Source organism: Vombatus ursinus, unplaced genomic scaffold (assembly GCF_900497805.2).
Source record: "Vombatus ursinus unplaced genomic scaffold, bare-nosed wombat genome assembly UNPS02000580.1, whole genome shotgun sequence".
NCBI lineage: Eukaryota > Metazoa > Chordata > Mammalia > Diprotodontia > Vombatidae > Vombatus > Vombatus ursinus.
The window spans coordinates 939,252-966,182 of record NW_020940358.1 but is presented as its reverse complement, the minus strand read 5'-3'; the positions used below and the strand labels follow the sequence as shown (position 1 = coordinate 966,182).

General features: G+C 38.8%; 1 protein-coding gene across 1 annotated transcript in view; it reads right to left on the bottom strand.

Annotated features, from left to right (window-relative positions):
• The window catches only part of MAN1B1 (mannosidase alpha class 1B member 1), a 40,370-nt gene extending 14,802 nt beyond the window's left edge, over positions 1-25,568 (bottom strand). Inside the window, exons 1-9 of the mRNA XM_027849126.1 lie at positions 25,340-25,568; positions 20,914-21,022; positions 20,265-20,392; positions 17,466-17,623; positions 14,443-14,555; positions 10,766-10,951; positions 2,425-2,573; positions 1,544-1,732; positions 76-266 (exon numbers count right to left, since the gene is read on the bottom strand). Of these exons, the coding sequence (XP_027704927.1) occupies positions 76-266; positions 1,544-1,732; positions 2,425-2,573; positions 10,766-10,951; positions 14,443-14,555; positions 17,466-17,623; positions 20,265-20,392; positions 20,914-21,022; positions 25,340-25,456 (1,340 nt within the window). The 5' untranslated portion in view covers positions 25,457-25,568. The remainder of the gene's footprint in view (positions 1-75; positions 267-1,543; positions 1,733-2,424; positions 2,574-10,765; positions 10,952-14,442; positions 14,556-17,465; positions 17,624-20,264; positions 20,393-20,913; positions 21,023-25,339) is intronic.
• Between the last annotated feature and the right edge of the window lie 1,363 nt (positions 25,569-26,931).

The following is a 26,931-nucleotide window of genomic DNA, read 5'->3' as shown; positions in this document are numbered from 1 at the left end:
AATGCCAGTAGAGAGCTACAGTACAAATTGAATTCACAAAGACCTTATTTCAAAAGCAGAGAAAGCAGAACTCACTCATTTTCTTTCTTTCCTCCCTGGATCCACTGCTTCAGCAAATATTCATAGTAGCTGTCAGCTCGGGCACCTAGAGTATAGACTCCCAGGTGAGTAAAGAGGCCACTGTTGGTATTGATAAACATGGGAACCAAGCCATCATTCTTCCCTGATAGGGAATGAACATGTTTCATCACTTTTTCCACAGCTGTCTGTAGCATTCAACAAAGGAAACAGGTAGAGAAGAACAAATATGTGAATGTTATGGTCCTAGAGCTAAAGCAAGAGGTCAAAGGGAAGCTAACTAGATGAATCTCTGAATACCCAAGTCTGCCTCAGTAGGCTGCATTTCCTAATTAAGGTTGGCAGAATAGGTCATCATGAAAAAAGCCAAATGTTGCCTGGCAGCCTTCATTTCCCATAACCAAACAGCACCTGGCTGGAATTTAACAAAGGCTTAACTCAGATTACTCTAAATGAGGTTTACAAAGGCAATTCAGACCCTGGTACATAATATTAAAGTAATTTAGGGGCAGATAAGTTGCTGGCAGGTATTCTCTGACAGGGTACAGAAGAGCTTAATTTACCTTCCTAACAATTTTCAAGTCCCTAAGTTAATTTTTATTCAATCTAATGACTATGGAGCCTTTTACTTTATAAGTTGCCTGCCACTGACCAACAGCTGATATGAAATGATGAATAAATCTCTGTTGAATTCTTGTTGAATTTTATTGATTCATATACCTTCCTGGAAGGCAAAGCAAAAACAAATCTGTTTTCAAACCTTATTATGACCTTTAAAAGCATCAATTATGAGAGATGAACTAGATTATCTCTAAAGGTCAGTACAGCTCTAAGCTTCCTTGAATCCATGCACCTATAAAATAGCTTCTAAATTACATATTAAAAGAAGCAGTAGCTCACCCAGAATAAATACATGAACTATCAACTCAAACTGGAGTCATTAAAGAGTCAAACAGTCCCACAAGTTGAGATTTTGAAACCTAAAAACTGTTCTGTTTCTAAATTAGCAGAGAATTCAATTGGGAACCACAATAAGGAAAAGATACAAAGGAATAAAGGCAATTATTTGCCTCTTTTAATAAATCTACGGGATTTAAAGAATGTTAAAGAGAAATGACTTCCAGTTTTCCCACCTAAGGGAGAAACCCACCCCCAACCACTATTTTCTTCCATGAAGACCTGTTAGAACCAAGTCAATCCCAACAAACTTTGCCAGATGACTAATTTATGATGATGTCTGCTAAGTTAGTTTTATACTCTTTATTTGGAACTACAGACAGACATCTAGGCTACTGACATTCTTTTTCTACAACTACTGTTGCACAGTACAAAATCAAACCTCTTGCACTAATTAGCAAAGGATAAAGTTAAAGAAAGGGGACCATAAATGATTAAATTTCTGCCTCATAATAAAAGATCCCCTTTTCCTGAGAAGGAAATATCTAAATAACAAGTTGATCTATACCTGGAATCTCATATCTCCAGTGAGTCGAGACAGCTCTCTAAACTCCAGCTGGATACTTGTCACCTCTGCCACAGTGCTATCAGAGGTCCACCGAGGAGGGTGGGCAACACCACTTCCAATGTTTACATCAGAGTATGGAATCCTGGAGGGGGTGTTGAATGCTGGCATTAGCCGATTTCCAATATCTTTCTAATAAAAAAGAGAAGAAAAGAAAACATTCAATAAATCATATAAAAGTCCTCAAGAACCTACCTTTTTTATATACTGCTCGGCCGATGTATTACCCCCACCATTTTCATGTAAGGAGGGCTGCTTGGTGATGTACCAAGCTGCAACCACAGAGTGTCTGAGGAAACAGCTACAGTGGAAGGAACACTAGAAGAGAGCTCAAAAGACCAAGGTTCTGTCTTTGTCTTGTCACTAGCATGTTGTGACTTTGGCTGGGCAAGTGGCTTAACCTCGCTGAAACTCAATTTTCTCTTAGTAAATGAAGGATAATTCCTATCTTACAGGACTACTAAAAGGCTCAAATAAGATAAAGTCTACCTAAAATAGTAGGCACTATAGAAATGTGAGGAATTGTTATCTGCCTGTACCCAACTGACTCAATATAAACTCAAATACGATTTGTAATCATCAGTGAATCACATTTCTTAAAAAAATTATAAGTGGAAGAAGCACCAATTGGGGGCCAAGCTCATATTATGGGCACAAAGATGTGATTAAATAGCTAAATATGATGATAAAGGAGTAAATTATAATCAAGTTAGCCCCACCCTAAACATGGCAGTAACAAAAACCAAGTGAAAGAATATCAATTCAGTGACTTTTAAGGGAAGAACTTTAAAAGGACCTTGAATTGGGAAACTCAGATCACTTACTGCCTTTTCCAGAAAAAGACTATCTCCAGATAAATGGTAGGTACTCAGAAGTCCACCCAAGATTCGGATAGTACTCTCAAACAGATTTACATCCACATTTTTTCCAAAATTCAATTCCGTCTTCACCCATGTCTTGGCTTCTTCAAATTCTACATTGCAAAACAAAAAAGGCCAAAGGGACTAAACTGATAAGGATATTACTTGCACATATTCTAGATCACCTCTAGCTCTAAATCTATGATTCTACGGTCAGGTTTGAAAATTTAACTATATGACTAAAAAAAAAGTTATTTCCATCTAGCAAATGAATTTTCTATGTCAAGGCTAAACTTGTTTTTAGTCTCTGGGGTTAAAGAGGATACCTTAAAAAAAAAAAAAAAAAGAGGATACCTAAGTAGGACTCCAAATAAGAAAAGTTAATGATGCTAGTTTTTCGAAGGCAAAGGGGGAAGGAGAAGGGAATATGCATCTATATCGCTTTTACTATTTGCTGGGCACTGTGCTAAGCACTTTACAAATATTTATCATTTGAGATGGCAAGGGTCAAGATATAGCCAAACCACTCAAAATCTTCCAAGTTAAAAAAAAAACAAAAAACCTCAAACAAACAACAAAAAAACCCACCACAGTTTAAAGTATCTAGAGCACACTCTTCAGACATGTTGGGGAGGTAGGGGATTTTAGAGTTATATTACCCATAAACTAAGTAGAACCATAAAGCTTAAAATTTAGATGGAAAAGAAATATACTGGAACCTGGGCATGTGTACAGTAGACCAGAGCTGTACTAAGGTTAAATATAATAGTCTTTCACAAATCGACAGCTCTCCTTATAATTAAAGAAGACACATATTTTAGATCTGACAAACAGATGGTACTACCAGGAACCTAATTTTAAAGCTATCCAGACTTAAAGGCAGCTGAACTTGGATTAAATTTAATAATCAATCTTGGTCCCAGATATAGCTGATGAAATACAATTGCCTTAACTCAGTAGAGGTCAGGGACTATGAATGTAAAATGTTGTCAGACATGGGCCACCTACGATACTGGTCAATTTGTTCAGGTATTTTTCTTTGTTGGTAGAAGGATTCATTGAGGAGTAAAAGGCGTATAGTTAAATGGCTTTAACTGAAATTTGTAAACCAAAGGCACCAAATAAGACTTGAAAAAAATATAATTAAATTAAACTGTCTAGTAAAGGGAGCTCTACTCCAACTACCCAAACTTCTTTTATAGCCTAGAGCAGCAGAGACTCAGAAGGCATAGTCCATCCTCTCATTTTATAGAGGAGGAGACTGAAGCCCAGGGTCACACAAGTAGAAAGTGATAAAGGCTAATATGAGGAGAGACCGGAAAAAAGTCAACTGTGATTGTCATAAACTATTACAACAAAAAAGTTATGTCTGTACAAATTTTTAAAGTACCTATGGAAATCTCTGCCTGTTTTAAATACATATATACATAAAGGAAAATAACAGGCTCACTTGCGGGCACCTCCCAACCAAATACCTACTTATGTAACTAGAAAGAGTCAGGAGCAGCATTAATATGTTTGAAAAGAACACAAATGGATATCAACCATTTTGATAGCCATACAGGAATAATCAGGAGTACCACACATCACTGTGATTTTTTTTATATATGTAGAGATTACAGCAATGCAGATAAACTATAGTGATATGCACTATGTTTATACTGTGCAAGCTGATAAGATAGCGTAGTTTCACATGGTTGGACAAATCCTTAAAATTCCTACCATCGGGAAACATCTTCTCCAAGAGAAAATAGTTTGTATAATTAATTTATTATTATTGTTATTAATTTACGAATACAAATAACATTTTCTTAAAAGATTACAAAGCACTTTCCTCACAAAATTCCTATGAGGTAGAGAGTGCAACTATCATCCCCAATTACAGATGAAGAAACTGATATCCAGGAGGTAGTTTTGCCCAGAGTCACAGATATTAAGTGTTGAAGGTGGCAAGTGAAACAAGTCTCTACTGACTTTAAGTCTAGCACTCTTTACATTACTCTACACTGTCTCTCTTTAAAAAGGTTTCTAGAACTATGCCCAAAGGGCTATAAAAATGTGCATACCCTTTGACCCAGCGATAGCACTTCTAGGGCTATATCCCAAAGAGATCATACAAATGGGAAAAGGACCCACATGTACAAAAATATTCATAGCAGCTCTTTTTGTGGTGGCAAAGAATTGGAAACTGAGAGGATTCCCATCAATTGGGGAATGGCTGAGCAAGTTGTGGTATATGAATGTGATGGAATACTATTGTGCTATAAGAAATGATGAACAGGCTGACTTCAGAAAAACCTGGAAAGACTTGTATGGTCTGATGCTGAGTGAAGTGAGCAGAACTAAGAGAATGTTGTACACAGTAACAGCCACGTTATACAATGACTAATAGTGATAAACTTAACTCTTTCCAGCAATACAAGGATCTAAGACATCTCCAGAAGCCTCGTGATGGAAAATGCTATCCACATCCAAAGAGAACTATGGAAGTTGAACTGCTATTTTTTTTCTCTTCTGTTGAGTTTTGTTTCCTCTTTCTGCTGGTTCCTCCTATTGGTTTTAATTTTTACTTACAACATCACTAATATGAAAATACGTTTAATAGGAATGTAAATGTATAGCCTATATCAGATTGTGTGCCGTCTTGGGGAGGGTGGTGGGGAGGAAGGGGGAGAAAAATTTCCAACTCAAAAGCATATGGAAGTGATTACTGATAAATTAAAATAAATTGATAAAAAAAAGAAAGAAAAATAAAAAAAATAAATCTAGAAAAAAAAAAGGTTTCCAGAAAGAAAACCCTATAATCCCAAATCTATGTTAATGGAGATATGAATAAAACACAGGCATTTATTTAACTACTACTGACAACAGATTAAGGAAACACCCAAATATCTGTACCTCTGCCACAAATGCTTATTCAAGCTTTCATTATGTCTCACTTGCACTACAGCGATAAGTAGTTGTCTCCAGTCTCCTAAAAATAAAGGGAGTAGCACATAGGACTCATGATTTTGACAGCCAAACAAGAATATGCAATAAGGGATACTGAATACCACCCTATATTTTTTAAGTTACATTAGACAACCTATGAGAACAGCATGACATCATATAACTAAAAGACATTAAGAAGTCATCTAGTCAGGGCACAGCCAAGATGGCAGAGTAAAAGCAATGACTCTCTTGAGCTCTCCCCCAAACCCCTCCCAAATACCTGTAAAAAATGACTCTAAACAAATTCTAGAGTAGCAGAACCCACAAAAAGACAGAGTGAAACAAATTTCCAGCCCAGGATAACTGGATGAGTGATAGGAAAGTTCTGCTGCGGTGGGCTGGAAGAGGAGAACAGTACAGTGTGGGCCGCACAGGCAAAGACAAACCCAGAGTAGGACTCAAGAGACTGAATCACAGGCGGTTTCCAGACTTCTCAACCCACAAACGCCAAACACAACTTAAAAGGTCAGTGGGAAAGGTCTGTTGGACGTAGGTGAGAGAGGAGCTCAGTCCAGCCCCTGCCCTGGCAGGTGCTTCCACAGACAGTGGGAGGAACGAACAGCTGATCAGAGGGGGACTGCAGAGATCTCTTTGCTGGAGCTGAGGCAGGATTCTCTTGCTTTGCCTGTGCTTGGATCTGGGTCGAAGTTTTGGGTGGCGGTCCTGGGGTGAGAAGGAGTGTTGGCGTGGCAGAGCTTATGGCAGCGGTGGAGAGGGAGTCCTCCTCAAAGTTCCAAGGCAGAAAAGCATGCTTGTGGTCACTCATAGACCAGAGCACAGGCCAGCAAAGAAGTAAACACCTCTCCTTTGATCATACCACCTTGGAAGAACTGAACATTTACAGGTCCCTAGAACTATCTCTGAAAACTGCTGCACAAAACCACTGAAGCTTGGGACAGTACACCTCCACACTAGAAGCAGAGCCCTACCTTAACAAAGAGTTAAAAAGTCAAGTAATTGGCTGGGAACGTAAATAAACAGTGGGAAAAAACTCAGACTACAGAATCTTACTTTGGTGACAAAGAAGATCAAAACATACAACCACAAGAAGACAACAAAGTCAAAGTTCCTACATCCAAAGCCTCCAAGGAAAACATGAATTTGTCTCAGGCCATGGAAGAGCTCAAAAAGGATTTTGAAAAACAAGTAAGAGAAATAGAAGAAAAATTGGGAAGAGAAATGAAAGTGATGCAAGAAAATCATGAAAAACGAGTCAACAACTTGCTAAAGGAGACCCAAAAAAATACCTAAGAAAATAACACCTTAAGGGGCAGCTAGGTGGCGCAGTGGATAGAGCACCAGCCCTGAGGTCAGGAGGACCTGAGTTCAAATTTCACCTGAGACCAAACACTTGACTTACTTGCTGTGTGACCCTGGGCAAGTCACTTAACCCCAATTGCCAAAAAAAAAGAAAATAACACTTTAAAAAAACAAGACTAAGCCAAATGGCAAAAGCGGTCCAAGAAGCCAAGGAGGAGAAAAATGCCTTAAAAAGCAGAATTGGCCAAATGGAAAAGGAGGTCCAAAAGCTCAATGAAGAAAATACTTCCTTAAAAATTAGAATGGAGCAATGGAAGCTAATGACTCTTTATGAGAATTCAAGAAATTATAAAACAAAACCAAAACAATGAAAAAATAGATGAAATATATCACTGGAAAAACAACTGACCTGGAAAATAGATCCAGGACAAGTTAATTTAAAATTATTGGACTATCTGAAAGCCATGATCAAAAAAAGAGCCTAGACATCATCTTTCAAGAAATTATCAAGGTATTCTGGCTAACTGCTTATGAAAGCCTGCCTTCCAGCAAGCATTCCCAACTGGAAAAGAGATCATTTAGGCCAACTACGTTTGAAGGAAGGATTTTCTTCTGCTGTGAAAAATATCAGTTCCATGATTTGTATGTTCACACAACATTTAAATGAAGAAGATGTATCCTGGAGTATTCAGTTAGCCACTGTATATGCTCTTTGTGACTTGAGTCCCAGCAATCCAGCAGAAGTGTCCAAGGTACGAGAAAATTGGACAAGAATGACCGCAAAGAACATCTCATCTGCTGCTACGACTGAAGTCAACTTGTTGTGTGCAGGAGACCTCAGCTAAACCACGGAGGAGAAAAACACTGCATCTGTCCAAGTGCCCTTTTGTCTTTATCAGAAGAGCTGGTTGATATAGCTGAGAAATAATCAAAGCAATATCAACAACAAAACCAAGCAAAAGACAGACATTCCTTATTGTTATAAGCAGAAAAGAAAAAATAAGAATGACTTTATTCGAGAAGGGATATCCTTCACAAAATTATCGTATTATTGACTATACATTTCATATAAGCCCAACGTGTTTCAAATGATGATGGTTGAAATATTGTATTATGATCAGATAACAAAAACTTGAACTTTGCCCTTTATGCTGCAGAAAGTATTTTTTTTAGTGTTGGCTTTTAAAAAATACATGGCATTTTAAATTTAACCTAACTAAATGAAAATGCTATTGCTTCCTGAACCGAAACAGTTTCTGGACTATGTACTCAAGACGAGAGAATTATATAGCTAAAAAAGACTTGGATAGCAGAGTCTTCCACTACTGAACCTAGGGATGGGCTACAAAACTGTATTTTTTGTTTTTAGTGGGCTTCTGGACAGAATAAAAGACAAAGCTCTTACCAGAAATTCATTTTAACTTATTTTCTCCTCATTTGTAAACTTTAGTAAAAACTGTTCAATTTCATCTTATTGTAGCAGGAAGGGACATCTGAGAAGTAAAACTAAACTCTAAATGCAGTTTTATGTATCAACTACAGTATATAAAAGATTCAGAGATAACCAGATCTCTGTATGTTTGAAATGTACAGTATAATGCTATGTGTTTCACATTTGGTGATGCCCCACTTTGGGAATTTTAATGTTTGTATATAGAAAAGGGGTTTAATAACTCAACATGGTTCTGATTTATCTTGTATTCATTATTTCTTAAAATGCTTGTATATGTACATGTTCTTTGTTGTTTTTTATAATAAAAACAAAATGAACCAAAAAGAAAGAAAGAAAGAAATTATCAAGGAAAACTGCCCTGATATTCTAGAACCAGAGGGTAAAATAGAAACTAAAAGAATTCACTGATCACCTCCTAAAAGAGATCCCCAAATGAAAACTCTTAGGATTATAACCAAATTCCAGAGTTCCTAGGTCAAGGAGAAAACACTGCAAGCAGTCAGAAAGAAACAATTCAAATATTGTGGAAAGACAATCAGGATAACACAAGATTTAGCAGCTTCTACATTAAGGGATCAGAGGTCTTAGAATATCATATTCCGGAGGTCAAAGGAGCTAGGATTAAAACCAAGAAGCACCTATCCAGCAAAACTGAGCATAATCCTTCAGGAGAAAAAATGGACATTCAATGAAACAGCAGACTTTCAAGCATTCTTGATGAAAAGACCATAGCTGAATAGAAAATCTGACTTTCAAACACAAGACACAAGAGAAGCATGAAAAGGTAAATAGGAAAGAGAAATCATAAGGGGCTTTTAAAGTTGAACTGTTTACACTCCTACATGGAAAGATAATATTTGTAACTCATGAGACCTTCCTCAGTATTAGGGTAGTTGGAGGTGTGTGGGTGTGTGTGTGTGTGTGTGTGTGTACAGACAAAGCGCACAGGTTGAGTTGAATATGAAGGGATGACATCTAAAAAATAAATTAAGGGGTGAGAGAAGAGTGTACTGGGAGAAGGAGAAAGGGAGAGGTAAAATAGGGTAAATTATCTCACATAAAACAGACAAGAAAAAGCTTTTATAGTGGAGGTGAAGAGGGAAGAGGGGGGAGGTAAAAGAGAATGAGTGAATCTTACTTTCATCGGATTTGGCGTAAGGAGGGAATAACATACACACACTCAAATGGGTATGGAAATCTATTTTACCCTATAAGAAAATAGGGGAGGAAGGGGATGGGATGATAGAAGAGAGGGCAGATCGGGGGAGGAGGTAATCAGAAGCAAACACTTTTGAGCAGGAACAAGGTCAAAGGAGAAAATAGAAAAAATGAGGGACGGGACAGGATGGGGGGAAATATAGTCTTTCACAAATGCCTATTACGGAAGTGTCTGGCATGACTACACATGTATAACCTATATCAAATTGTTTGCCTTCTCAATGAGGGTGAGTGGGGAGGGAGAAAGGGAGAGAATCTGGAACTCAAACTTATTAAAAAAAATGTTAAAAATTGTTTTTACATGCAACTGGGAAGTAAGATACATAGACAAAGGGGTATAGAAATCTATCCTGCCCTACAGGAAAATAGAAAGGGAGGGGCAGTTAGGTGGCTCAGTGGATAGAGCACAGGCCCTGGATTCAGGAGAACCTGATTTCAAATCTGGCCTCAGACACATAAAGCTTACTAGCTGTGTGACTCTGGGCAATTGCTCAACCCCCCCCCAAAACAAAACAAAATAGAAGAGGAAAGGGATAAGAGAAGGAGGGGATGATAGAAGGGAGGGCAGATTAGAGGAAAAACTATTCAAAATACATGCCATCTTAGAGTGGGAGGTGGGGAGACGAGAAAATCTGGAACTCAAAATCCTGTGAAATTCAATGTTGAAAACTAAAAATAAATTAATCTAAAAAAAAGTTATCTAATCCAACCCCTGCCATCAGAAAGCACCATACCTTTCCCAATCCATTCTACACATCATTCACATATTGGTCTTCATGTTCTTTGTCTGCTCAAAAACTTTTAATAGCTCCCCACTCCTTATGATATGAAGCCTGTATTCCTTAGCCTGACATCCAAGGCTCTCCACAAACTGGCTCCAATCTATCCCACCTTATCTCCTCTTCTTTCTCCCTTTAAGTACTCTATAATCTAGCTAAAATGGATTGTGCACCATCCCCCCATGCAAATTTTTTCACCTCTGCTCCTTTTACTCACATTCTTTCCAACACCTGAAATGCCTTATCTCCACTTGCGGGTATTCCACCCACACTTCCATGGTCAGTTAAAAGCTACCTCTTATATAAAAGTGCCATTTTCTCCTCACTTGATCACATAGCATTTTATACTTCTTTTATGTACTTAACATATTCTAACTTGTAATATTTCTGTTTATAAGTCTTTTCCTCTTCTACTATATAAGTTGAATGGTGGGATGAACTATACTTACCTTTCTATCTCCTCCACCTCCAATACAGTACATAAATGTTTGCTGACTGAACAAAACAAAAGGCATCAAGTACTTGGTATACTACTTTGGGTTATGTCTAGCAAAGTATACTTTCAAACAAGGGATAATCAGGAGATATGAACAATAAATAATACCTTCTTTTAAACCCAAAATCCACATGGTGTCCAGGGCATCGATTATTGTCAGACCAAGTCCAAACCACTCATTAAATGAATGTGTCAATGGCTTTAGTTCATCACGTCCCCAGGCAAACTTTTTGTATCCTTTCCATGCATGGCGGAACGCTTCTATCACAGCCTTTTGCCTTTCATTGATGAGAACTATAAGATTAAAGAGAACATTGTCTTTCAATATGGCAAAAAGATGGAAGATCTGACTGAATATAATAAACAAGTCTCAAGATCCTCAGGAGGACCATCTGTTACTGCGGAGTTATGGTTGCTATGGATACTGCATTCTAAACCTCTACTATTCAGAGTCAACAGTAGGAGACATTGTGTGTCATAACCAAGATAAAAATAAAGAACTTCACTTCTACCTCAGAACTCAGAGGGAAAAAAAGAGAGGAAAAGAGCTAAATTGAGATGAAGTAAGGGTTACCATGAATTTGACAAGAAATCTGGCTGCTCAGGAGTTCTACAGAAAGCTTTAAAATCCCATAAGACTACTATAGCAATTTAGTACAGAGCAGTGGTTCTCAAATTGTAGTCCCTGAGACTCATTCAGGGGGTTCACAAGGTCAAAACTATTTTCATAATAATACTATGACATTAAAATTTTAATATAGTAAATACTGATACACATAACCAACCTAAACAAAAGCTCCTGGGGGAAGGATCCTCAATAGGTTTTCTTTTTTAATTTGATTTATCTGTAAAGGGGTCCTGAGACAGAAAGGTTTGAGAATCACAGGCACAGGGAGAACATGGTATTACACCTTAAGACCAAGGTTTGAATCCCAGCTGTGTCACTTTTTGTCAACTAGCCTCGCTAGGCCTATCTCCTAGTCTAGAAAATGACAGCATTGGACTAAACCTCCTTTCCAACTATAAAATCCTATTACATTTACTTCCTGGTCACCATAACCCTCCTCCTGGTTCAGACTACCCTGCCCTCTCTAAGCCTAAGGGTTGCAGTAGCTGGGACACTCATTTGACAGATCTAAATGCCCTTTCCACCTCTCCAGAAGTTATCACCAAACAAATTGTATCATAAGGTACTGGGTCCCAAAGAGTTTTCAAAACATAAGCATGCATGTTTTAGAAATGCTTACAGAGATGAACAGAGATGCTAACACCTCTCCCCAGTTACTACTAAACTTACCTATACCTGACAAAACTTCAACCAAACACATAATCACTTGCCTGAATCTGCAATGCTATAGCCTTTGTGTACTTTGATAGTATTACATTCAATCAGCAATGTTTCAAAACAAAACAAGTCTTCCTCCCCCCCTTTTTTAAACTGAGGACTAGGATATATGACTTTTCCAGGATCCCATAGCAAATGGCAAAGGAGAAATTAAAGTTTGAGCCCCTGAATTCTTAGTCTATTTATCAATCATATCATATTACAACTCAGTAATTTTTGGGGGGAGGAGGCAATCAGGGTTAAGTGACTTGCCCAGGGTCACAAAGCAAGTAAGTGTCAAATGTCTGAGGCTGAATTTGAACTCAGGTCCTCCTGACTCCAGGGCCAGTGCTCTATCCATTATGCCACCTAGATCCCCCTTAACTCAATAATTTAAGGAGCAAAATTGTTACTTCTTGTTATTTCCTTTCATATAAAACATGTGTCTATTCTATTCGTTTGATGGAAAGTCTTTAACTATTTAATAAATAAATATAATCTCTGTGAAAGGCACCAGGCTAGATGGTTAAAAAGATATCAAAATGATAAAACAATTCTTACTCTCAAGGATCTAGTAATATACAAGTAAAAAAAAAAGACAAATACAAAATAAACTATAAGACAAGACAAACGGAAATGCCACATGAAATATACAAGCCAAGTTATTATAGAAATCCAAAGGAAGGAGAAATAACAGCAGGTGGAAAGGATCATTTCAACAGGGCCTTTGAAATTTTTTAGATTTTAAATATTTTTGTCAATTTTGCAAAAAAACACTTCTCCCATCTATTATTCATTTTAAAAATTATTTTATGTACATCAATCAAAGGCACACATCTTGGCTCTAATAATTCCTTTTATTTGGGAATTTTAAAAAGGCATCTTCCCTTCCTAAATAAGATAAAGATATTTCATTCTCATATTTTTTTATAGTCCCCGTTTTTTAAAGTCTTGTCTAGGTGGATTCTACTAAGATAGTTGTGCTTTCCAAATAAATACCTACAAATAATGGTATGAACCCTGGTTGGCAACAATAAGTAACTTTTTAAAATACATTACTAAAATCTACTAATACTTTATTTAGTATTTTTGTAACTGTTCATTAAAAAAACTTATTTTTTCTAAGATTTCCTTTTTTTAGTTTTATTTTTGCCAGGTTTAAAAATCAACACCATATTTGCCTCATAAAAAGTGTTGGATAGTATTTTATTTCTCTATTTTTTAGTAATCTATAATATGTAGATTACACCATCTTAGAAAATTTTAAAACAGTTTATCTGTGAATTCATCTGGGAGACAAGGAAAAATTGTGTAATTAACAAAATACATGAAATGGAAAATGAAAGAATGACTGAATAAAACAAGGCCAATAAAATTCACAAATTTAATAGAAAAAGAAGAAAAAAGATGCATACAGGAGCAATTCCAAATGAAAAAAGAAGAGATCACAACACAAAAGAAAGTCTGGAGAACACAAAAGGTGGACACAAAACCAAAGCTATAATCTAACAAATTAGAGAATGTAAAGAAAGTAAATGGTTACCTAAAAAAAAAAATTACTCAAACTGACACAAGAGGAAATTAAATACATTGATCTATCTTGGCTGAAGAGATTTTAAAAGTAACCCAAAAAATTTTCAAAAAAAAAAAAAACAAAACAAAAAACAACCCTGTCCTAGAAAGATTCACAGCCAAATTCTTTTAAACTTTCCAAGAATAAATAATCCATAATTATCACACAGATTATTTATATATGAAGACAGAACCCTATCCAATTGCTTTTGAGTAAATATGACACTGATCAAGATAACACTAAACATGTGTTCTCTTTGACTTCTACTAGGCCTATGCCCCCCTAAAGAGATCAAAGAAAGAGGAAAAGGACCCATATGTGCAAAAATATTTATAGCAGCTCTCTGTTACAGCAAAGAACTGGAAGCTCAGGAAATACTCATCAACTGGAGAATGGTTGAACAAATTATGGTGTATCAACCTAACGTAATATTGATGATGGAATGGATGTTTTCAGAGAAACCTCTGAAGATTAGTATTAACTGATGCAGTGAAGCAGAGTCAAGACAAGTTATACAATAACAGTGTTAAAAAGAAAAATAACTTCAAAAGACATGAGAAGTTTCATCAATGCTATGACCAACCAAGTTTCCAAGACTGATGAAGTATACTAACTAGTCCCTGAAGGAGAGATGGACTAAAATTGCAGAACACACATTTTCAGATACAGCCAATGCAGAAATCTGTTTTGTTTTGCTTGCTTTTATGTATATATTAAAAAGACTTTTTCTCTGCCATTGAAACATGTTTAAAATACAGATTAAAAAAGAAAAAGACCAATTTCCCTAATGAAGATGCAAAAACACAAAATAAAATATTATCAAATAGATTACAACTCAACTTTAATGTAAGAATAAATAACAAAAACACGGAAAGGAGAGAGGACTACCTGGTTTCTTCTGGCTTTTAATTTCTGCTGTTGAAGACCTGTGACTTGGCTCTCGCATTTTATTGGAAGGGGGTTCTGTGCCCTGCTCAGGCTCAATCACTGCACCTCTCCAGCTATAAGACACAGGGAAACAATAATCAAAATGACTTAAGAACATAAAATTTATCAAGTAATTAAATACCAATTTGTTTGGTTCTCCACTAGAAGCTGGAGTATTAATCTATATCAAAGAAGCTTAAGACTTATTAGAGGACACAGGGAATAATACAAGACAATTAATACATACTAAATTATGTGGCACAACGCAAAGAAGACTGTACAGAATGGGTTGTATTTAAGGTGGGTAAGACTCCCTGGGAATATCAGTTCAGGATGATGATGTCTTTAGGGAATGACAAAACAACCACAGCTTTTCAATGAGAGTTCAAACTTCTGTGAACTGATAACTCCTAAGGGTAAAAGAGGAGTTAGCATAAGGATCCCAGCACAGTCTTGATCATAGCAGGATACTAGTTGTTGCTACTAATTATTTTCACCAAGAACAAAAGGATAATCATTAAGACACTCTGCTCCAGGCGCCAAGATTTTTGTTTTCTAAAGCTTAGTGAGCCCTACCATTTAGCAAAAGAACATCATGATATAAATAGGAGGGAGAAAGTATTTCCACTGACCAAAAGGAAGCTAATTACTATTTCAATAAGCTACAAACCTAGAATTCTGCTTTTTATGCCAATGCTAGGACAGGCTTATTGTACCAGAGGTGGAATATTTTGCTATTGTTTGAGCAATGCTGTTTTTTTTGTCTGTTTGCACACATAGAATACAGTAAAACTGCTCTTTACTGAGCAGCTTTTTAAAAAATCAATCCCTAGTTATATTTAAGTTGCAAGCAGCCTTTCCTAGATTTTTAGAGCATTCAACAGAGCTAAAAATCCCACAAAACTTTTCTAATGGTGTAGTGCTTGAGGGAAATATCTTCACAAAATAATTTCACACATACAAATATATTAAACAATAAAAATGTTTTCAGATATTTAAATATTGAGTTTAATAAAAATTCTTCAAGTCAAATATATTAAAGAACAGTATATGTATCTCACAGCCAAGCTCCAAGCATTTAGAAAACCTGCAGGGGCAGCTAGGTGGCGCAGTGGATACAGCACTGGCCCTGGAGTCAGGAGGACCTGAGTTCTAATCCAGCCTCAAATACATGATACTCACTAGCTGTGTGACCCTGGGCAAGTCACTTTACCCCAGCTGCCTCACAAAAAAAACCCCCCAAAAAACCCCTTTTTCATTTCTAAAATATATAAAGAACTGAGTCAAATTTATAAGAATACAATTCATTCCCCAAATGATAAATGGTCAAAGGATATGAACAGACAGTTTTCAGATGAAAAAATTAAAGCCATCTAGAGTCATATGAAAAAAGGCTCTAAACCACTATTGATTAGAGAAATGCAAATCAAAACAACTCTGAGGTACCACATCACACCTATCAGATTGGCCTACATGACAAAACAGGAAAATGATAAATGTTGGAGAAGGTGTGGGAAAATTGGAACACTAATGTATTGTTGGTGAAATTGAGTTGTGAAATGATCCAACCCTTCTGGAGAGCAATTTGGAACTATACCCAAAGGGCTATAAAAATGTGCATATCCTTTGACCCAGCAAAAACACCTCTAGGGCTACATCCCAGAGAGATCATACAAATGAGAAAAGGATATACATGTACCAAAATATTGATAGCAGCTCTTTTTCTGGTGGCAAAGAATTGGAAATTGAGAGGATGCCCAACAACTGGGGAATGGCTGAACAAGTTGTGGTATATGAATGTAATGGAATACTATTGTGCTATAAGAAATGATGAACAGGTTGACTTCAGAAAAACTTGGAAAGACTTGCATGGTCTAATGCTGAGTGAAGTGAGCAGAACCAGGAGAACGTTGTACACAGTAATGGCCACGTAGTTTGATGACTAATATTGACAGACTTAACTCTTCTCAGAAATATAAGGATCTAAGACATCTCCAAAAGCCTCATGATGGAAAATGCTATCCACAAAGAAGAAAGAACTGTGGAATTTGAATGCAGATGGAAGCATACGATTTGCTTTTTTTTTTTCTCTGTTGTCTTTTGTTTCCTCTTTCTGATGGTTCCTCCTATTGGTTCTAATACTTCCTTACATCACTAATGTGAAGCCTATATCAGATTGCGTGCCATCCTGGGGAGGGAGGGGGAGAAAAACTTAAAACTCAAAAGCTTACGGAAGTGACTGTTGATAATTCAAAAAAAATTAATGAAAAAAATTAGAATGAAAAAAAAAAACCTGCACAGCATAAAGGTTTTCCACATACATTAAAAAACGCTGCCAGGTAAATGTTACACACCATCATTGTGATAACTAGAAACAATTTACAACTGCCTAGAGGTCCCATGCCTCTAGAACTGAAAGTGCTCAGCTATTGGGAAGAGAATGCCACCTCCAAAACTCTCATAGCAACTTAAATGGCAGGAAGCTGCCAATAACTCAAAGCATTTATCTTAGCAGAGTAGCTTGACCCACAAGATAGAGGAAAGACAGATTAAATATTCGCCAATGTGTTTAGAGGTTCCGTTCCATCTCCTAACTTTGACTCACTGTCCCCACTTCCACCCTCTCCTCCACAAAAAACAAACAAAAAACCCCAAACCCCACCTTATTCCATCTCAAATTGTAGTAGCTAATGGATTTTAAAAGAGAAAAAACTACTAGGGGTTTTGCATTCTGGGAAAGGCTTCTAGACTAGCTGTTTCTGGTTTTTATTTTTCATGTAACCTGCATAATTATTAACCCATAACGTGGAATCAAGAGATAATATATAATCTGGACAAGGCAAAAGATAAGTTGATTTTTTTGTTTTTTTGGGTTTTGGGGGGGGGGGGGTGATGGTGAGATTTACTTTCCAAAAAACAAATTTCAAACCATCCTAGTATCTATGTTTTGTCTTGCAACAAATAACAAGATATTGTTATAATACCTAATAACAGTCCTCTCAGATTTATTCTCCTTGCTGGCCTGGCCATGTTCCTCCTCCAGCCTCTTGGTGTCATCATCATGTGACCTTTCCTTCAAATCTTCCTGTGGAGCTTTGATCTGTAGATTCACAAGCCTCCCTCGACGAGGATTTCGGGTTTTCTGTAAGAGATGTAAGCACTTCCCATGAAATTAACTGCATATACTCTTTTGGGGTTTTTTAATATCCCTACCCTCAAGCACAGTAGAGTGGCTTATATCAATGAAAACATGAAAATTATTAAAATAGTACACAGAGTTTCGGGTGCCCACACAATTTCAGATCCTTGTTTCTATGACGAGCCTAAAACAAAAGAGAAACTATCAGACTAACCAGCACAGCTTGAGAGATTCTAAAGGCTTCCCCTTGATAACTTCCTCTGCACTGCAGGTGGTAAGTTATCTGCTGATACCCTGAAAACCTACAAATAGCAGCCTAACAGATATAGAGTCCCAACACCAAAAGCCCTGAAGCCCAGTATCACAAATTTTAAATGAGGAAATCAGAAGTGTTTCATTCATGGGGAAGGTGCCTACGTTAATTTAAGTGTGAATGCCCAATTCCCTAAAGGTACATCAAAGTTGTTATGGACTCCTAGATGAAAAAAGGGTTAGTAGCAAAGTGAAGAAGGTGGCAAAAGAATGCTTCCAGACCTGTTACTTCAGACCTAAACATTTCCTTCCAGAACTGGAATTAGTTTTTCTCAGCTTTATGTGGCCCTATTTGTCCCTCTCTCTCATATAGCTCTACCTAGATTTTTAGCTTGCCAAACTTCAACCAGACCCTTCCTCTTCTCCACCCACCCATACTGTAATAAAGGGTCAATATTGATCAGGACAGTCATGATGACTGCTAGAGTTCAAAATATACAGATTCAGTCTACTGTACAGCTGAGGCTGCATGTAGTTAACTCTCCAAACTAAAAATGATGAAATTCTGGTGGTATGTTACAGAAAAGGGAGAAGGGCTCATACTTTAAAGCTTTACCCTCTGAACTCAACCCCTGACAGCTGTAGGGTTAGGAAGCATCCTTTTGTGGAGACACACTATCACTACCCACACAAGCCATTTACAAAGACTGCTACACGTCTACAATAAGTAAAAACAAACAAACAAAAAAAACACCAGTAAGGACCTCTATGGAACATAATGCCCCCAATTTAGTTCATTTTTTTACATGCAAAGAGCACTGAGAAAATGCAACTCTTCCAAATAGAACATATGAAAGAAAGCTCATTTCCTGCCATACCGCCCCCTCCACATTTATCCCCCAAATGACTTCCAAAAGATTGGCTTATATAATGCTTTTAAGCAATAAAAATGTACTTGCAAAGGGGGGAAAATTACATGTTCCTTTCACAAAATTACAGAGCATTAATGGACAAAAATGGGGCCAATAAAACCAATTATGTGCTTTTCTCCTCTTTAAAGATGACAGTAAGCTTAGAAACATACTGTACCGTTAGAAACCAACAACATGGTTTTTTTCAAGCACACAAAAAAAGTACTTATAGCCATTAACAAAGCACTATGCCAGTCTCTTTCAGTAGTTTTTATATAACCTCACAAATGTTTCTTCCATTAAATCAACTATACTTCAGAAGTTACATTAAACTTCAAGAGATCATTCTTAAGAGCTGCAAAAAAGGGCATATTCTGAAAGCTCAAGGTTATGGATTAGATAAGATTAACTAAGTAAAAGGTACTCAAATAAACTATGGCATACAAATCTCCCTGGACTTTGATATCAATATTTGCAGAACCAAATGATAAATTAGGAGGAAACTCTTTACAACTGAAGATTCATCACAGCTGTGCTGCTCTTTACATTTTAATTCCCAAAGTATATTTAAGGGTTTGTTTATAGATCTGATTAAGAACAGTGTAAAGGAGGAAAAACATTTCTAACTCAAGTCTTAGGAGGTAAATAAAATGTAAAAATATAGCATTTCTGAAATGCTTTTGAATTAATCAATGGGAAAATTGATTTAAACAGACATCTAATAGAAATAAATGTAAACAAATGCTTTTTTTCTGAGAAAGTCTCTACCTACAAAACTAGTTATGATGTCTTACATGCTTTGGACAAGCTACTTGGCCTCTCTGGGCCTCAGAGTCTTTATCTGTAGAACAAAGATTTTTTAATTACATCTTAGAAGCCCCTTCTAGCTCATATTCTAGCAACTACTCTGGCATTCCTCCTAGCCTTGCTGTGAAACACCCCTTCCCCTCAATATCTCCTTCTAAGAAGTTATCATGCCATCAACAAAACACATTTAATTTTAATTCACTTTAAGAAACAATGGCATTCTTAGCACCTTTGGGAAGAAGTATACCCTCATACTTCAAACGAACTTAGAGAGTAAAGTGCAGAAATGATAGCATGTGATGCTACTCTAAAACAATAACTTTTGGCTGAACTAGTGCTAAGGTGGCACAGTGGATAAAATGCTTGGCCTGCTTTCAGGAAGACTGAATTCATATGCAGTCTCAGACATTTACCAGCTGTGTGATCCTGGGCAAGTCACTTAAGCTGTTTGCCTCAGTTTCCTCAACTGTAAAATGGGGATAATAACAACAACTACCTACCAAGGTTATTGTGAGAATCAAATTAGATAATAATTGTAAAGTGTTTAGCAGAGTGCCTAGCACATAGTAGGCTCTATAAATACTATTATTGTTGCTGTATTTATTATTATTCACACTATTATAGCTGACTACATGGTTACCACAGCTTCCATTATAACAAAGTCTGTAAAATACCTGAGGCAAAATCTCAGGAAAGTCACCCTGATTAGCATCTGCTTTCTGAGGAGCTGCTAAAACAGCTGGATTTAGTTCAGGAATGTCAAGTTCTATCTTCTGTTCTTCTGATGATCTGCTGGTGAAGGCTACATATGAAAGTACATCTTAGTATATAAAATGCTTTGAGGAGTAACATTGATTAAAAATCATTAGGAAAATAATTCTAACATTTATTACCCATATACAATAGAAATATATTCTCCCAGGAAAGTTTTTATAGAGTCAAGAAGAGATGAATGATAATAACTCACCTCCAAAAGGCTTGGAAAATTGGAACAGATTTAGTCTGTCCCACTGAAAGTGACTATAATTAGCAAATTTAAAAGGGATCTAATACCTTACTAACACAGCCTTCTATTATAAATACAGAATATAAAAGAACCATAACTTTGAATTATGATCAAATTGGTTTTCTTCAATGACCTCCACACTAAAACACCCAACAAACTTTCAATTACATTTCTGGCATCTCTACTGACCTTGATGGTTCATCAATCTGGTGCCATGTCATGCTATCCACAGGCTCATTAATTCACTCTAGAACTCACCTCCTGCTTAGTCAACATGCAACATAAATATAACTTTTAGATGCAAACTGTTCTGATACCTCTCCCGTGGTTAGCCACATTGATGTAGGAAATGAGTCCACAGACAGCAAGAAAGGCAAAGAAGAAAAGAATTATATTCCGCTGTAATCGTGATAACTGTTTCCATTTCTAGAAAAAAAGAGAAAAAATTACATTTTTTTTTTTACTGAAGATAACACAGTAACTGAATAGAGCTACTGAAAAATCTCTACCATATTCCAAAAATAGTCAAGAGAAAGAATGCAAGTGCTAAGTTCTGTTGTTTACTTTGAACAAGAATAAATTATTTCTGAACATGTTATACCCTGTTTGGATAAGGATAATAACATAACGTGCTGGAACATGCCAGATGAGAATAAATAACTTATTTCAAAACTCTTTCTAGTCAAACTCACTGGGAAAAGAGTCATCAGGTATAGCTGCTCAGAAAGTTAACTTTTTTCCTTTATGTTTGGTTTATGTAAGAGCCTTAAATGAGTCATGTTTCTCATTAGGACACTAACAGGGATGCGTGAATCTGATCACAACAATTATTTGTGTACATTTCTGAGCCCCCATACAGTAAAGTTCTTTGAAAGCAAGGACCGTGACTGTGCCTTTTTTTCAGCTTTGTATCCCTAGAATCTAGGCCACTGCATACAGTCTAGGGTATTATATATAGTAGGTCCTAATGTTGTTTAATTTGATCAAGCAAGGAAGCATTTATTAAGCACCTACTATATATCAGGAAATGGGGGCACAAATATAAGATAATCCTGGTCCTCAAAGACTTAATAGCCAGTAATAATATATTTACTCAAACATGCCATCCTTTAAGTAGAATATCACAGTGACCTGGAAGAGATAGGCCAAGGAAATAATGGAAGTCAATCTAGAGTACACCTCTAACCACTGTAAACAAAGTTGTAGTAAAAAAACAAAACAAAATACTCCCACATATTTTTTATGGACATAGGAATTTGTGTTTCTTACTTTCTCAACTGGGGGGGTTAGAAGGGAGGTGAAGTATATCTTTACTTGAAAAAAATTTTTACTTTAGAAATAAAAGAAGCAGATACTAGAACTTCTTCGGCAGAAGAGTGACATAGTTAAAAAAAAAACAAAACCAAACCCAAACCCGAAAAAAAAAAACATTCAGCCTCGAGTGTGGAACTGGGAGTGGGGCAGGGCATGATATTGTACAATACACAGAAATGAAACTGGAAGCTTCCTCATATAAGTATGCTAAATGACCATAAACAGGTGTTCAAGTTGTCTTTGTCCTAGAAGTAGTCTTTCAAAACCCTCTTGTAAAAAAAAAAAACTTTCGAATCTGGCCTCAGACACATAACACTTACCAGCTGTGTGACTCTGGGCAAGTCACTTAACCCCAACTGCCTCACCAAAAAACAAAATAAAACAAAACAAACAAAAAAAACTAAACAAAAAAAAACCTCTTGTATCCCAGGAGAACTTGCCAGCTCCATAAGTCTCTTAAAGATCTGTCAATGGGCTGCCCAGAAGTGTGGCTAGATGCCACTGCGGGCATCAATTCAGAGCCAGGTTTGTCTGTCAGCACTCAAATAGGTAGGAGGGTCACTGGTGGCTGTGGAGCACAGCTTTCCTCAGAAAAGATGGAATCCCTGATACCAAGGACTCCCCACCAGCTAACGTGCTCTTTCTATTCTGCAAGGTTGAACAGCAATGTCAAAGAGAAGAAGAAAATATCTCTGTCCCCTGAAAAGCAAATATACCTCTCAATCCTAACCCTAATCTTTGAGGGAACTGAAGGAGGAAGAAGGGGGTAGAGAATTGTTTGGTTCCTCCTGCCCTAGAACATACACAATTTCCCTTTTACTCTCCAAACTCAATGCTTCTTCATTTCTTCTATGTGACTGGTCTTGGTCCAATCCTCTAGCAAACACATTCTTCAGATTTCCTCCTCCCCCTCCTACTCACACCACCCTGAAGCCCCTTTTCTGCCTGGCCAGGTCCCATCTCTTATCAGGCCCAGATCCAGTACCACTTCCCTCTCTATCCCTATCACCAACATCAGTTCTTCCCAGTAGTTAACAAATCCTTCCAGTAGGCCACAACTGTAAATAAGTGGAGGTAGGGACCCCTTGGGGTCATTATTGCTACTATTCTTACTACTGCTATTGCCACTCATACTATTAAGACTACTACCCCTGCCCTGACGCTCAGGGCCTGCTCCAGCCTGGGCCTTACTGGACAGTGGAGCTGCTACATTCTCTGTAACTGCTACTAATATCAATAATCATAATAATAGCAGGTAGCATTTATACGATACTTTAACGTTTGCAAAGTGCTTTACATACATCATCTCATCTGATCCTCAGTGAAGTAGGTGTTATTATCCTCATTAATAAAAATAAGAATCCTGAGGTTGACTGACAGATTAAAGTACCTTGTCCAGATTATAACACTAGTAAGCGTCTGAGGTTAATTTCAAATTAAGGTCTCACTGTCTCCAAGTTCAGCACTCTGTTTACTAATCAATGGTATAATCAAACACTACCCGTCTACTATGGACAATAGTTCCTTGATGTATTCATGCAGTAACTTCTTTAGGAAATATTTTGTTTTCTTTTCCATGCTCTGTCTAATCTTACTTTCTAGTCATCTCTGTATTGCAAATTTTGTATCCTGCTTCCCCCCAAGTTAGTGTTATGTATGGCAGGACGGCAAGTTTTCTGTCTGTCTTGGGGATGGTACAATTCTCTGGTGATTCCCATAAGTAAGTCCACCTTACTCTACGCCACAGAGGAATGGGTAAACTGACAATATAGCTGACCATGAGGGAAGTAAGAAAGAGAATGGAACAAATATTACTATTTCTTGAACCAGATTAGATCCATCTCCCACTCGTGACCAAAAACCCAGCTTTCTGTTCTTTCCTGACTCCCTCCCTCCCTAGACAGCTCCCTGGCCTGTCCTCACTCCAACTCTCCCACTTCATACAGTCAAGAATTTACTGTCTTTCCAACACCCCTCAGTAATTCAGTTCAGTAACACTGTTCTCCACCAATCAACCCTCCAATCTACCAAGATTCTAATCTTTCCTCAAAATGATAATAAAAACTCAAATCTACATAGTTTTATGCCTAAATATTATTGTAATAAATGAAGAAACTAAAGCTCAAAGAGGTTAAGGAATTTATTCAGAATCACAGGACCCTAGATCTTCCCCAGCTTCACCGCTGCCTCATCCCTTAGGTCCCTAGTTGATTCTTCCTTCTCCATGCCCCTGATCGTGTGCCCACTCCGGGTCCTCCCCAGCCCTGCTACTGCCCCAGAACCAGGATTGGAATATAGTTCTCTCGCTTACTCTTTCTTACCACCTGCTCCTTTACTCTCCCAGCCCTTTCATTCCAGGCCTCCCACACAAGCTCTGTAGCTCTCTGTTTCAGGCCTCACTCTCCTATCTCCCCTATGCCTCTGGCCTTATCCACCTATAAGAGATGCCCAGCTCAGTTCCCAAACCCAACTTGATCCCCAGCTTCATTCACCAAGTAAAACTTTCTCTATTTCTCCACCCTTTATTCTGATCCCTCCATACCCTTCAGCCACCAGCAAAACCTTCTTGTTTAGCACAGTGCCCCATTCTCTGAGTAAGACCTTACCCAGTTATCAAGAACTCCCCCCGCCCCTTTCTCAAGGCCTGCTCTTTCATCATTCCCACTAAGAAAATCCACCCAGGCCTTTCCAGGCAGCAGCCATTCCTCTCCAATCTGCAACACCCTCCCCCCCAAACACTCTCTACTCCCCAACCAGGAGCCTGACCTCACCCATCCATCAGCATAAGCAGAACTTCCTTGGCACCTCTCACCCTGGCTCTTCCAGTCTCAATACCACCTCCAGGGTACACAGCCCTGGGTTTCAGGCACACACACCCTGACTCTTCCCAAGTCCACAGTCCCCTGCCCTTTTCCCCTCCCTGAACCCAGTCTAAAGTTCCAGCACGCTTTCCCATCAGGTCCCACTCCTCCCACCAGGCCCTGCCCTTCCCTGGGGCCCGGTGCACTCGGGACACCCCCATTGCGTAGAGTAAGGTGGACTTACTTATGGAGGTCTCCCAGAGTCCCTGCTCCCTCCTCCCTCCCGTGCCCCTACTCCAGGCCTTCCCCAGCCTCATTGCTGCCCTGCCCCCCAGATCCCTTGTCCCTTCCTCACTCTCTATACCCCAAACCTGGGCCTCCTCCACGTGCAGCCCCGTTGCTGCTCCCGACCCCAGACTAACAAGCAGCCGCTACCCTGTTGCCAGGTCCCTGGTATCTTTTTCTCTCCCAAACCTTCAACTCCACGGACTCGCTCCCGACCCCCAGAGCCTTCTTCCCCACCCCTGCCCCGCTCCAGGCCCTCCCCAGCCCCTGCCGGAGCAGCTGTGGTTGCTCCGTCCCCCTCCCCAGGTGCCCCCACACCCGGCCCCTCCGGCCCGGGCCTCACCCGCCAACAGAGGCGCCGCCGCCTCCAGTACTTGCTCCCGTCGCCGCCGCCCTGGGACCGCTCCCCCAAGTTCAGAGTCACCGCGAAGAAGTCCTGCCTCGGAGACGGCGGGTACATGGCAGCGGCCGGACCGGGCTAGCGGCCGAGGCACGTCAGGAAGCCGGGTTAGGAGCAGCCGCAAGCTCACCGCCTCCTTGTCGCCCACAGTCGACAGCCATAGCCGCGACGCCGCCGCCGAAAGCTGACGCCGCCCAGACCCGCGCGGCAGAGGCCACATCCGGGGGCACGCGGGAACTTCCGGGGCGACTCCGTAGTGTCAGGTCTATCTCACCAGCCCTGACTCTATGGTAGCAGCCATAGGAAGGGAACGAGGACCAGGTACAGGAAGTACCTGAAGCTGAACCCCGCCCCCAGCCCTGGCTGTTACAGGCAGTCATCTGTGTCTAAATACACTAGTTTGGGTTCAGGTGGATAGGTTTGGGGGAGAGCGAACAAGAGAGAATCACTGTATGTCAGAGCTGGCAGGATTTTAGTGATCCTTAAGGCTAACTTCACCCATCCATTTTACAGTTGGAATAACTGAAGCCCAGAAAAAGAAAAAGATTCTTGACGCAGACTGAAAACCAGATTCCTGAATTCTTTGTCCAAAGCTCTGTCTCATACTCGGGCAACATGTCAACAAGCATTTATTAAGCATCTAGTGTGTTCCAAACACTGTGCCAAGTGCTGGAGATTAAAAAAAACAAAACAAAACATCCGTCCCTCAATGAGCTCCCAGTCTGATGAGGGAAACAGCATGCAAACAACTACGTACAAACAAGACCCAGAAAAAATTGGGAATAAGTCTCAGAGGTAAGGTACCAAGATTAAGAGGACTGGGAAAAGCTTCTTGTAGAAAGTAGGACTTTAGCTTAGGCTTGCAGGAAGCCAGGGAAGCTAGGAGGTAGAGGTGAGAAAGGACTGCACTACTGGGGAGCACTCAGGAGTTAGAGGGGGAGTGTCTCATGTAAGGGACAGAAGGGAGGCCAGTGTCACTGTGGTTTAAGATTACATGGGGTGTAAGAAGACTGGAAATGTAGGAAAGAGCTAGGCTACTTCGGGTTTTAATTTAAAAGCCAAACACCGGATTTTACATTTGATCCTGGAAGTATTGGGAAGCCGCTGCAATTTATTGAGGAGATGGGTAGCATTGTTTAAGACGATCAATTTGAGACCTGAATGGAAGATGACTGGAGGGGGAGAGATTTGAGGCAGGGAGACCAACCATCAGGCTACTGCAATAGTCCATCTGTGAAGTGCTGAGGCCTGTGCTGGGGAGGTAGCAATGCCACAAGTGGGAAAGGGGCCAGGGTGAGAAATGTTACCGGGTAGAAACAACAGGACTTGACAATGGATTGGCTATATGGGAGATGAGAGTGAGGAGTTGAGGACAATACCTAAGTTCCTAGCTTGTGTAACTGGGAGGATGGTGGTACTCTCATCCGTAAGAGGGAAATTAGGAAAAGATCTGTGGGGAAAGATGAAGAGTTCAATTTTGGATGTGTTGAATTTAAGATGTCTATGGAACATCCAGTTCAAAATGTCCAATAGGA